General features: G+C 39.2%; 1 protein-coding gene across 1 annotated transcript in view; it reads right to left on the reverse strand.

The window, feature by feature from the left end:
• The window catches only part of LOC108432011 (transformation/transcription domain-associated protein), a 112,713-nt gene that overhangs the window by 12,669 nt on the left and 86,977 nt on the right, over window positions 1-13,067 (reverse strand). The window contains 3 exon segments of the mRNA XM_017705546.2: window positions 7,261-7,522; window positions 9,831-10,030; window positions 10,755-10,845. Of these exon segments, the coding sequence (XP_017561035.2) occupies window positions 7,261-7,522; window positions 9,831-10,030; window positions 10,755-10,845 (553 nt within the window).

Below are 13,067 nucleotides of genomic sequence, written 5' to 3' on the forward strand. Positions count from 1 at the left end.
CAGACATTATCTATGGATCAGGAAATAGAAGTGCTGTGTTGTACTTCCTCACAGGTTCCTCTTGTGATGTGAGGATGCAGATAACATCGGGGGGGCACCACAAGGGGAGAAAAAGGATTAAATGCTCAATTCAACTTCTAAATGACATTGTGCATTAAGCTGAGGAGTAAGGCATGGAAGGTGCCAGCTGAACACACGCCACATTCCCAATTTTAGAGACAACCTCGGGGCACAACTTTATCAAATAGGCTAAAACCTGCTCCACTTTCATAATTCTGTTGTGCCCCTCCAATAGAAGCATGAAACACTGTCAGTGAAAGGGCTTGCCATTAAATTTCAGCTGGAGGTTTTTGTAGGAAGCCCCCAGACTGTCAACATCTCACCAAAGATGTGACAATTCTCACACCCCTGAAAACCTGCTCACCCAATTTCCATGTCTTTAAATATTTGGTAGATGCAGCTATAATCCAAAAGCCTGCTGTGCTGAGCTGTCAATCAACCTCTGACTAAAGCCAGTGAGCTGAGCCTGCCATGCATACTGATGGGCCATTTAAAGAACTCTCACTGCCATGATGACACTTGTAATGTCAGTTATTGTGTGTGACGTTTTGCCATAAGCAAATCAGCCACCTCCCATTTGAACACGCACTGAATTAGAAGGTGTCTTCTGGAATCAGACACAGCTTGTAATCTGTGCCGTTTTCTACAGCTACAGCTATGACTGACATCTCCACTGTTTAGTTACTTGAAGTACAGAGAGAAGTATGAAATTAACTATAAAATAACAGAGCTGTCGAGTCTGATTAGTCAATGGTAGAGAATAATGGTGCAATGATTTTGACACAGGTAAGAACAATGGAAAACAAATGTTCCACACAGTGAACAAAAAAAAGAAAATGCAAATATACCCCTCACGTTCTTTTCACGATCTCTAATTTGCTATATTTTGTGGGAAACACTGTCTGTGAATAACACTATACAACTGGGTGTATCCTATGCAGAATATGATTGAGAGGTAGGAATGGGGGAGGGGGGTTTGGAGTTGAGTGGCCTATGTTATGCATGTAATTGGAGAACTGGGTTTTTTTTTTTATCTGAAGTGTTCAGCAAGCACTGAATAAGTTATTATTTGAAAACTCCTATACACAGAATCCTCACCAATCAGAATTCATTCGACTCACACAACTTAGTAAAACTGTGTCCTCCTACATTCTCTTTCTGTTGAAGTTGGAGAAACTTGGAGTGAAAGCTAATGCCAAATTAACGTAACAAGCTTGACTGATAAACAAGCTTTTAAGAAAGTAAATCAAAATGCCAATAAAACATTGCATGATCACAAAGTACGTCATGCTTTAAAACAACTGATTCCACTAGACAGAAGAACAAGAAAATAAAACATGATTTACTTGGTGGTTGAACAGATGACACTACCCAGAGAAAGACTGAAGGCTAGTAGTTTATCACTGTGTCAGATTCCTGAGCCACAATAAACATGAGCATCTCAAATCTTATGTTTCTATAACCAGCTGTGTTAACTAGCCAGTCAAAAATAACAGCTTTTTAAATGGCCGTTTTTGCCAAATGCTTATACTTCTTTAGCCTGCTATTGTGATTTATGCACTTACTCACTTTCTCCTCTCTTGATGCCCCTTAACTGTACACAGAGCTCAGATTAATTTGGGACACAAATTATTACAGTATGGGAGACTGAGATGCACCCTGCGATCAACTTGATGTGCTTCTAGGACAGGATGAGAGACACTTCAAGTAGATCATAACCATAATAGTTACTTTAACATTGATTTTCTAAGGTTTAACATGTAATAAACAGATTTAAAAAAATCCAAATATACAGTAAAGAGCCCTATACAGACAGATATACAGAAGAAAAAATGGCAGTGACTGCTGGAAAAAACATGATAAAATGCTGCCTTTATAGTGAGGATATGGTGTACCAACAATATGAGTGCTAATTTGGCTAATTAGGAGAGAAGCTAAATATGCTATGGCTTTGACTTGCTTAAAAATTACACAGAAATTATGCTGCAGGCAACTCGGAAGTTTTTCCAAACCAATCTGTACAGTACTTTACCTGAGCTCTGCATAATGAAGATAATAAAATACAGGAAACCAACTCAAGTTTTGAGCCTAGAATCAAAAACTGTATTAGACCAGAAAATCTGTATATCAAACGCATGTGTTGAGATTTTCTAGCATATTGGCCTTTGGCTGAGACAAGAAGCCTTTATGATAGCAGCACTCATCCACTTCGTGTGGGCATAGCAAGTTGTTTTCTGATAAACAAGCTGCCCCCGAGAGGCCTGCTGGTGAGTTAGGGGGGCGTGTGTGTGTAGACGCAGTGCATAGCTCTATTTCAGCTCCAGAGCATGGCCCTCATATCCAGAGGGAATTGGAGCTCCCCAGAGCTGCAGAAAACAAACTCTCTGCTCTCTGACCTGTGGTCACCGAAGCACCAAAGGGGGACGCTTTTTCCACCTAATATTGTGCAGATAGGGGTGGTGGCGGAGAACTATAAATCCCCCCAGCGTCTCTCTGGCTGCCCTGGTCTCTGGGGACTTTGCTGCTTTAAATTCCATCAGTGAAAAGGGCTGAGTGAATGCAGCCAAGCCGACGGGACATCAGACTCAAGCTTAGCACTGCAGCCACTTCACCAGCACTCTCTTGAACCTCAAATGCAATGCTAGGGATGGAAATCTCTGATAGTGATTAGATTATCATTCAATTCAAAGCAAACCTCAAACTATACAACAACCAATTTTTCTGGTAAGTTTCAGAATTAGAGTGTTCACACTTGTCAGGCTTGGTTTGATTAAAACAGCTTGCTGTGACTGCTCTGCTACTATGATTTCTTAAAGTGGTGTGCACCAAATAAGTAGTCCAAGACCAGAGGAGGTCTATCTCAGGTTGCATTCAAAAGAACGCTGATATAGTAAGTTTAACGCACTGGGGAAAAATGTAAAATGTGCCTTAACTTTTGCAAAGGCCACATTTTGTGTGCATTTCCCCCAACGTTAAATTTAGCAAATAAAGAGAAGTGTGTTCTCTGTACAGTATGTGTACTTATTTTCCTTTAGAAAATCAACAAAATTTAACTTTGAGTAGACTATATTGTTATTTTGGCCAAAACATGAGCACTACTTCATCATGCTAACCTTATATTAAATGGTAGAATATTATATTAACATTTCAAAAATGATGGAACTGAATTGCCTTCAACAACCAATGCACCAATATATTTTTACACCCCTTTTAGCATGCAACTTTATTTCTGGGGGTCTACATTCTTGAAAGCAGTGACAACTGCCAACAGCTTTAGCATATTTTATTGTATATAACGTACTGGACTGAAAAAATAAAGGGTGAGATACCCAAGAGGAATAGACAATAAAAATAATTCAACTGCATTAGACATAAGGCCATGGCATTAGTCTGTCCATCTGTAAAACAATAAACCATGCAAATAATTGTTCTGTGATTGGATTAAAGGCTTTCTGCCTGCCAAATGATGTGTAGTGAGAGTGTGTGTGTACTGATGTGCATAAACTGATATTTTCTGGTCTACATCTCACCCTTAAGGAACAGAGAACGTAGCTCAAAGCAGTGGGGAGAGCGAGTGTCACAGAGAGCACATGCAAAAAAGAGCGAGAGAGAGCGAGAGAGAGCGAGAAAGCAGGGTGAATTTGAAGCTTCCTGCTTGGCTTCCTGTGTGTTGTAACTGGCTCACGGCAGCAGGGCAGTGCCAGGCGTGCACAGTGACCATCGGCTCCACCGCACCGCACACAGACAGCTGGCAACACATCTGCTTCACACCCGCCTTCCTCTTGTAGTCCCGCAGGGCACTTGCCCACATACCCACGTGTGCACCCATTTATTTGCCGAGCTCAATATATGAGGAAACAAATGGTACAAAATGTGCTATAACATTTTCACAAGCCACATCCTCATATTCTAGCTCTCATTCATACAGTTGGTAAACTCTTGTTAGAGTGGTATCTTTTGAGGGGAATCATAGTTCTCCACTTGGCTGTTAGTTTCATTAACAATTTTAGAATCTTAGAATCAATATAAACAACTATAATAATAATAATAATAATAATAATAATAATATTACAGTATGCACTCCTATTATATTAATATAAAATTCCCTGGGTATTTACAAACATAAAAATCCCCAAAAAGCTGCTTGTATTGTTTAATATATATATATTCCACACTTCCTCCTAGTTATACATGTTAATTCAGTATGATTTTTGAAAATAATTCTGCCCCATAGCATAAAAAAAAATTTTAATCATGTTGAAAATCAGATTTTATAATGATTAGGAAATCAGGAATTTCATACAAATTGAGTCACAGAGAGGTCAGCTGTGATTTTTATTCAGCTGCAACTAATGATCATTTCTGAAACAGATTAATCTAACTTTGCTCCCGTCACAGCACCGTTGTCTTACAAGATCAAGTCTCTGCGACAAGCGATTTCTTTGTTGATTGAGTCAATACTTCTGACAGAAGTTTAAAAAAAAAAGGCTTCTAGAATCGAAATGCTGTGCCTTCATGAGGTGAGGCCTAAATTCTTTTCCATGTGCTGTCCAGGAGCCAGGTGTTGCGTAATGAGTACAAAACCAACTTAAAATAAAGTCTCTGCCGAGTGTCCCCTCCCAGAGAGAGAGGCAGACATTTAGTGAGGCTGAGGGTGTTCATCATTTAACTAACTTGAACACTACAAAGCATCATGATGGTAACAGTCCAGACTGGACCAATCTATGTATTTAGATTATACTTGTCCAGTGTTACTGACCAATACAGCCACTTCACATTAAAACATTAACAACAGTTTTGCACACTGACTTGTAAAAAGCCACCCAAAACTGATGGTAAGCAAAAACAGACAGCATGGTATAAATATAAGTCACTAAAGTGTAAAAACGTCATACAGTAAATTAGTATCAACAATTCCATGCAAATTAGCTTTTTTTAACCTCTCTCATTTAAGTACCATGGCATGCCTGAGGATATGTGTATACTACTTCACATGAATCCCCTGAACTTGAATATGATTTAGAAACAAATACGGCTGCGGCTAGCACAGCTAACGAGCCAAGCTGTACATATTTGTTGCATCTTATTCCAATAATGGGGTGAAAAATTTGACTGAAATGCCCATCCTTAGGACATGCGTAACAGAAAACTGAATGCAGCATTAAGTTTGATACATTGTGAATTAAAAACCAAGGGAACAATCAAGTTTTTGCCAAATATTTCAAGTCTCTCCAAATCAGCTGATCAACAGAGAGTGTGAAGGTAATCTAAACACATGCACACATGACATTACTGTTCCATAGGTGACAAGTAGAATATGTACCAAAATGACAAGCAATACATCTATTCCATTGTATTACTGTATTTGCCTCATTGAACCATGACAATGAAATACAATGCAAATACAAGACTGCATTTAAATAGCAGTATACGGAAATTGTGCCAGAATTAGAAGATCCATAATACTGATTTAACATTGTTTTAAAGATGGCACCATGGAAAATCACTGTAGGCATGCCTTTATTATATTTCTAGATTTTTCTTTTTTACCCACGTCAAGAACTATAGTCAAGTCTGACTTGAATTCATTTGGTTTTTACAATGCAAATCCTCATTCAGTGTTTCAGTAGAGACATCAGGAGACATGAAAACGATGTAACAGAAGTTTTGGTTTTCCTTTTAACATGTTTTCCATGTGCCACTTGCATATCAAGTTTTTCCACTCTAGTGATTGCTTTTTTAAATTTGGCACAAATTCTCTATATGTTGGACATTATGATACTTAAAATTTTGGTTGTGGTTTTTATTATTTTGGCTTGCTAACAAGTTTTAGTATGCTGTAAAAAATTGTTGTCATGGGATTTATACATTTATACTTATAACTGTGTTTATACAACACAGCGCTTAGTTTGGGACAAATTATTACACACACATTTCTGGTCGTTTGAGGTTATTACTTAGTTCAGCGATGAATATCGAAATCTCACTGAACAAATAAATAAATATAAAAATACCGTAAAAAAAATAGAAAAAGTTATAACAGCAATTACATAGTGCCTAAATAATCAAAGCCAAGAGTTCAGGGAACAAACCTGTAGTATCACCAACTACTCTTCTAAATGGGAGCATTACATAACAAGAGTGGCAGAATTTATGACGTAACTGTGACAAAGATGAACAAAAATATTTAGGTACATCTTCAGGTAAACACTGCTCTAATGTTTACATGTAAAACATTTAATGAGTTTATTGAAAGAACCCAGCTGTCCTAGCCCTGCACAATCAACAATACCTCATCACACACCAAATGCACCATCCTCCAGTCATCCTCCCTCACCCATTAAATCTAATAACATGGTTCATAGCCTGAATTATCTCCTGAGCCAGACCTGATGTAGAAGCGAGTGGTTAATGCAGCACAAGAGTTCATATGTGGATCAGTCACTTCAGGGAGATTTATAAACAACTCTCAGGTTCTCCCACATATGTGACATCAATGTGATTAAATGGTCTGCATCATCTGCTTGCTGAAGTGTGATTATATTTCCATGTAGATTTTGGGGGAGGGGGGAGGAGACGGACACTGATATTCCAATTGTGCTTTTTTCCCCTTTTTTACCTAGCTGTGCATCCCTTGGTGTTCATGTTCATAACAATATAAACAGGGGCTTGTGAGTTAGTGTTTTGAAGTTGTTCCACAAAAAAGGCTGCAGGACTCTTAAATACACCAACAGCAGGTAACATCCATACAGTACTGAGCAAATGTCAGAGAGCACCCTTTATTTATTTACAGCCAAAATGGTCATTCACTTTTCAGCATCAGGAAAAAACAGAAAAACACACAGCAATCTAATCTGAATATAACTGGTTTTGTTTTCAGTTTATGATGTGTCCAGCCTTTACCATTATTGCAATTATCATCTTTTTCCAAAGACTTGCTTTTAGTTTTCCAAAGAAATCTGCAGGATTTTTTTTTGCTGCACCTCCAAAGTCCAGTTTTAGAAGTTGTTTTTTTTTTGTTTGTTTGTTTCTGACTTCTGAAAAAGCTGAATTTGCAACTACACTACAGGCCCAGAATATTTCATTAATGAAGAACGGTCAAACTCAGAAGCTGGTTGAACACTAAAGACCACAGGAACACTCACTGTTTCAAAAGTTTCACAAAAACTACACAATGCAAGTGTGTGCACGTGTTCTGACCTGTGGTGAACTGCCCCTTCATCTTCTGGAAGACAGGGTCCTGAGCAGTGGCCTGGGCTCGGCGGGCCAGAGATTCGGAAGCAGCGCTGGAGAACATGGTGGAGACATTGGAAACATTCTCCAAGCCCACACCAAATGTGCTCACCAGCTTCTTCACAAAGTTCAGAGTGTGTGGTGTGATTTTAGCATCTGACACAGCTCCACTCTTCTCAAACGCCACAGAGTGGCATTTGGCCAGGCCCTGCTGCAGCTGCCGCAGAACCTAAAGAAACCGAGAAACAAGAAAGAATTGAGTAAAAATCCTTTCAAGTCTTTTGGGGAAGCAAACCAGGAAAAAAAAATAAAGGATACAAAAATAAAAGCATAAGAAGATAAAGATCTTTTAACATGTCTTATGCTACATTGTATCCTACATTTTTCTTTTATTTGATGTTTTGATGTCCCTGAGGTCCACTTATGACATTAACAAAGAGAGTTTTAAATCATGCTAACACTACCATTTTCCCACCTGTCTTTTACCCTTAAAATTAAGATGGCTGTTTCTGTTAAATATTTAAATAAGCTCTATTCTGACTGGCTGTCCTGTATTGTGCCTCATTCAAAACCAGTCCAGAGCCCAGACCTAAACACCCCTTATAACTTCAACATGAATGGGTTAAATTAAACTGCTGTAGGCTGAATAGGTGATGTGTAAATGAGCTGAGCAGTGGACAGTATGCCAACACCATGTTAAAAATGTTTACACACCACAAACTCTCTCTTTTTTTTTTAAATAATATTGTGGAAGTTTTGCTTTTCAATGATATGGACCCTTTAAGGAAATAGTTATGTGAAAATAAAATATAGATTATCTTAATTCAAATTGTCAATTAGCCAAGACATGGTTAGAGTCTAATGTTTTCTTCTTTAGTTTCACATTAGAGTCAAGTGTAATGAAATCTTAGAGCCACCCATTAGCATTGTGATAGCTGCCGACCTAAATCATCAACACAGGTGCCTTCCACTTCTGCACAAACTGTTAAGTAATCCTAAATAGACATGCCTATGGTGTCTGACATTGTATTACTGGCTTTTCCACCCAGACATGGTTTGACATGGAAAGAACTGTGCTCAGCCTGTTTCTTTTCTGTAGAGTCAGCTAACCGTACTCGGAGCCACAGAGCCATTCAGCGGAATGACGTAACGACGTAATTATTTCACTGATTGGTTCTCCATTTATGTCGATACAGAACACAGTACAGGCTGTTTCAGTAACAGATACCATCCGCTTAAGGAGATGAGAGCACAAGAAACTGGAGCTGGAGCTGACAGACGGCATCAAACATATTTTGTGGCGGGTGGTGTGCGTAGCTATTAACCTACTTGCAGTTAGCCACTCATTTGTTTGGCTTCCTTGTAGCATTTTCTGGTTCTGATTTAGTAATACAACAGATGGAAAAAGAAAACGTAACTGCTCTTACAAGCAGGATGGCTTGGTACAGCCCTGAGAACCATTTGGCTCAGTAGTGAAAGAGGTCATTTTGTCTGTAGCTCTATCCATTTTCATACATAATAGTATGGCACACCATACAGCATCATATTTTGCCAAGTCATCGCTTTAACCCAATTCTGTGCTTCTCATCCTCCTTGGTCTGGCTTAAAGTCCATCCTCTTCTGTCTTCTCTTTGTCCACTCTCCAATTCCGCCAGGTGCAGGGCAGCATGCTGCAGGACAAAGCCTTCACTGTCCCTGCTGCCCCTGTCCAGCTCCAACATATCGGTGCATCTGCTGCTGTCATGGGCTGCCCATCTCCCACTACTGCGTCCCCCTCGCTCTCCACAGCCATCAATCACACCTCTCCGCTCGCCACAACCCGATTATCATCAGAGCAAAAGCCTCCCCCAGCACTGCAAAACCACTTTTCAGCCTCACTGAGCCCCACTCCAGTGCCTGTGTCAGCTTTCATCTGGACAACTAGCCCTCTGAAAATAGTAAGGTACAGACAGCTACAAGGGCATTTAACGACATTAAGAAACTAACAATTTAAGTTAAAAAGACTGAAACCTTTGTTTGTTTCTTGTCCAAGAGAGTTGTAAAGGGGTTGGGATTATCTGAATTACTGCATGAAAGGTTACTAAAAGATTTGATCTCATTCAAGCCATAAAATTAAATTCAGTCCTGACTGTAATCTTGATTGTTTAAATAATTTGCTCAACAAAGACATAGTAATGCGTTTTTTTTATAAGACTGACTTACTTTATTATTACTTATCTGAACATTACATTTTAGAAGCCATTCATGCAGGAATTTAGATAATTACAAAAGGGATCACAAACTTCTTTCCCTGAAAGCTGACCTGCTGAGGTGGAATTGTAGTGTTTGTGAGATGAGCAGGTCCTGTGAATCCAAAAATACATCATATGCACCAGAGTAACAGATTTTATGCAGATTCTACATAAAATCTTCAACATTATTCTTTTCTTGAAATGCTTGGAGCAGATATGTAACTTCTGCATCATATACACAAACACCCATCACAATGGCCTTCAGAAGCTGTCAAAAACTCTTTGGGGGGGATGATTGTAGCTCACCTCTTCGTGCCAGTTCTCTCTGAACCACACCATCTGGTCCACAATGCCCTCCAGAGAGGAGAGAAGTGTGGGGTGCAGCTCACGCTGCATGTGCATGATGCGGCTGCAGCGCCACATCGGCGCCGTAGCCCGGATAGGTCCTGGGTCTGAAGCGGAGTGACTCTGAGCCCCCACTGAACTTGGCTGCTGCTGACCAGAATCTGTGGAGAAACACCAAGGAAAGCGAGAAATAGTTTATACAAGTCGCAAACATACTGTAAACATCCACACTTAAAAAACAAAACAAAAAAAAACTGAAAAGCCATGAATACATGCAATACATTTATGCAATATTTCAAATACTGTGTGCACAATAAATAAATAAATAACAGGACCAACTACATGCTGTTTAACAAGTCAGTTATTTAAGTACTGACAATATCTTTAAAAAAAAAATCTATTGTGGCATGTTACTTACAATATGATAAAATACCATAAACACAAAGTCAGTTTTTCCTGACCTGTGGTTTACTGATTTGTGCATCAGTACAGCTGTTACAGACACTTGAATATCAAAATTAGTCAGAATGCACTTTTAGGCTGGTCATCAGCACAAGCAGTTTATCTATAGAATTATAACACTGCACCCTGATGTTGCTTCTTTTTCTTTGAAATATTTCATACTAGGCTATGCTCAGATGACGCAATTGAACACAATGTTATCTGCAGTTCAACCTCACATATTAAATCGAAAACATTCAAAATTATACATGATCAATTTTTCATTACATACATATTTAAATACATGATTACATAAATGAAAACTAAGATGACAAACAAGCATCCATTACTAGGATATAATTTATTAATATTGTCCCAAAATGAAATGCAAGAATAAGCCATTTTGCAAAGGACTTCCTGAAAAGTCCCAACGAGCCAACTCACCGCTCTTGTAGCGTTCCCGCTGTTCAATCTTCAGCGTCAGGTAGAGAGTACGGATGGGGAAGTACACAGCTTGAGGGTAGACACGTCCCACCTGAGAGAGACAGCCACAGATTACACTTCAGATAGTCCCTGTGGAACCGGCGCTTGAGCGAGCCACAGCAGGCCACTGCTGACATGTTTTCAAACCGCTGTGCGATAGCACTGGCTTTTTGAAAATGAAACCGTGGGGAAGAGAAGCAATGAGATGGACAAACATCAAGAGCAGATTAAAACCATGGCTCAATATGACACACGGTAAAAGCTTGTCAAGTCCAGAAGGGCCTCTCTCCCTTCAACACCTGCCGTGCCCTTGAACAGCCTCAGAAGTAGACGAGGCCTATTCATCAAAAGCCCTGGCAAAGGCGTTTACACTAGAGTAGCTAAGAACAATATCTTGAGGTGTAATCAGAGCTCAAGGTCATAAGCCAATTTTACTTCACACCTCTGAACATCAGCATTTTTCCCCCCACACATCCTTCTGCATGAACTCTTTTCCAGCTTTACCCACACAGGTGAAGGTGGCAGAGGCTCTCTCTTTGGCTATGTTTAAATTACATGTTTGATATGGAACTAATCTGGCTAATCTCTTGGCCAACTGGACATTTTATTTTCCATGGAAGTATGAAGATAAAAATATGATCTTTCAAATCAGATCCAAGTCACGTGAACATTGCTGCAATATATTTATATCAATTTATATAATCAATACCATGAAATATATCATCAATACTATGAAATATAAATTAGATAATTGACTAATCAAACGACTATGCCTTCGGCTGTTCCCGATCAGTTTTCTCCTGTCAAAGAGCCACAATTTAAAAGCTGACCAAATAGCCAATAGGTGAAACGTCTCCTCCATTATCATCACAATCCTGTATCAATAACTGTTTTAATGTCCATTTGGCCTTGTCAGCGCCATCCCCAGGACCATCTTAAGGGCTGCTCCATCACTTTATTAGTTCAAGTGAAGGGCGTCAGATGAGTCCTCAGAGTGAAGAGGAATCGAGTGAACACCAATGATGACTTCAGCAGCAGAATTTGCCCAGAAATCATTGTGACCTGACATTTCCATTTTCAAACCCAAAAATAATAGCAGACAAAGCTGTTTATAAGCTCTAGCAATAAACTACTTCAAAATACTTAACATTTCAAAAGAAATGCATTCAACTTGCTGGGTTTTACAGAGTACTTCATCTGTTACACAAGACTGCTGATATAACTTCATCACTGTCCTCTGCTAGCTGGCTTGTTAGCTGGCTTGTTAGCTAAAGGCTACTGCCGATTGCGAGAGGGTTTCATTTGAATAATCCGCTTCTCGCTGTTGATACCTCCACTTCTGCTGCAAACGGCCAACAGCGTAATATATAGGTGTGACACACACGGTGAAGTGGGTAAGGGCAAATTTAAAATAAAACTGAACTAAAACACTATATGGCTACCTGTAACACTACAATATATATAAAATGTGTCACTTGAGTGTCTTAGCTACACATGTTTAGTTACATGCTTTAGGATTAAACTTGGGCTTACTCAGGAGGAAGGAGGCTTAGATGATGAACAAATGAATTAATGAATGAGTGAGTCTCAAATGGCTCCTTAGTCCCTGTATAGTGCACAGTGGAAGTTATGAATTTCTGAACACTGCACTATGTTATTATTATGCATGACAGGGGCCAACATGTTAATTCCTTTTAAATCCTAGTGCACTACACTACTTGGGTGTAGGAAGCTGTTTTGAGTTCAGACTCAGAGTGTGAAAAGGGTTGTACAACTCTGTTAGCTTAGTGCTAATGTAAAGGTGCAAATAGAAAAGGGCATTGCTGCTGTGGTGTTAATTCAGTGAGAAAAACTACTCATAAATCAAAAGTTTATGCATCAACCCCAGCTACATATGTTTATCATACAACAAAAGGTTGAAACGTTCATGAAAATGTTCATTCTTGTCTTCCGCCCAGCAACAATAACTTACTCTAAACGGAACTTTAGAATTATTTATTGCAATCATTATTATTAATGATTATTAATGACCTCATTTACTGACAATTAGTGCATTTGATCATATTTTTGACCCTACACTAATAACAGATAGAGTACACTTACACATGTAATAAGTCAATGCAGAAAGATCAAATACGAGCACATTTGAGCAACAAGGTCTGCAACATGAACAAAGCTTTTGCGCTGCTTCATGGCACCTCCACTCATTCCTCTGTTTCCATGTGGTATGTATGTTACGTGCGATGGTGTGACAAGGAGTGAGAGTGGAGGCAG

The sequence above is a fragment of the Pygocentrus nattereri genome, chromosome 13, assembly GCF_015220715.1.
Source record: "Pygocentrus nattereri isolate fPygNat1 chromosome 13, fPygNat1.pri, whole genome shotgun sequence".
NCBI classification, from domain to species: Eukaryota; Metazoa; Chordata; class Actinopteri; order Characiformes; family Serrasalmidae; genus Pygocentrus; species Pygocentrus nattereri.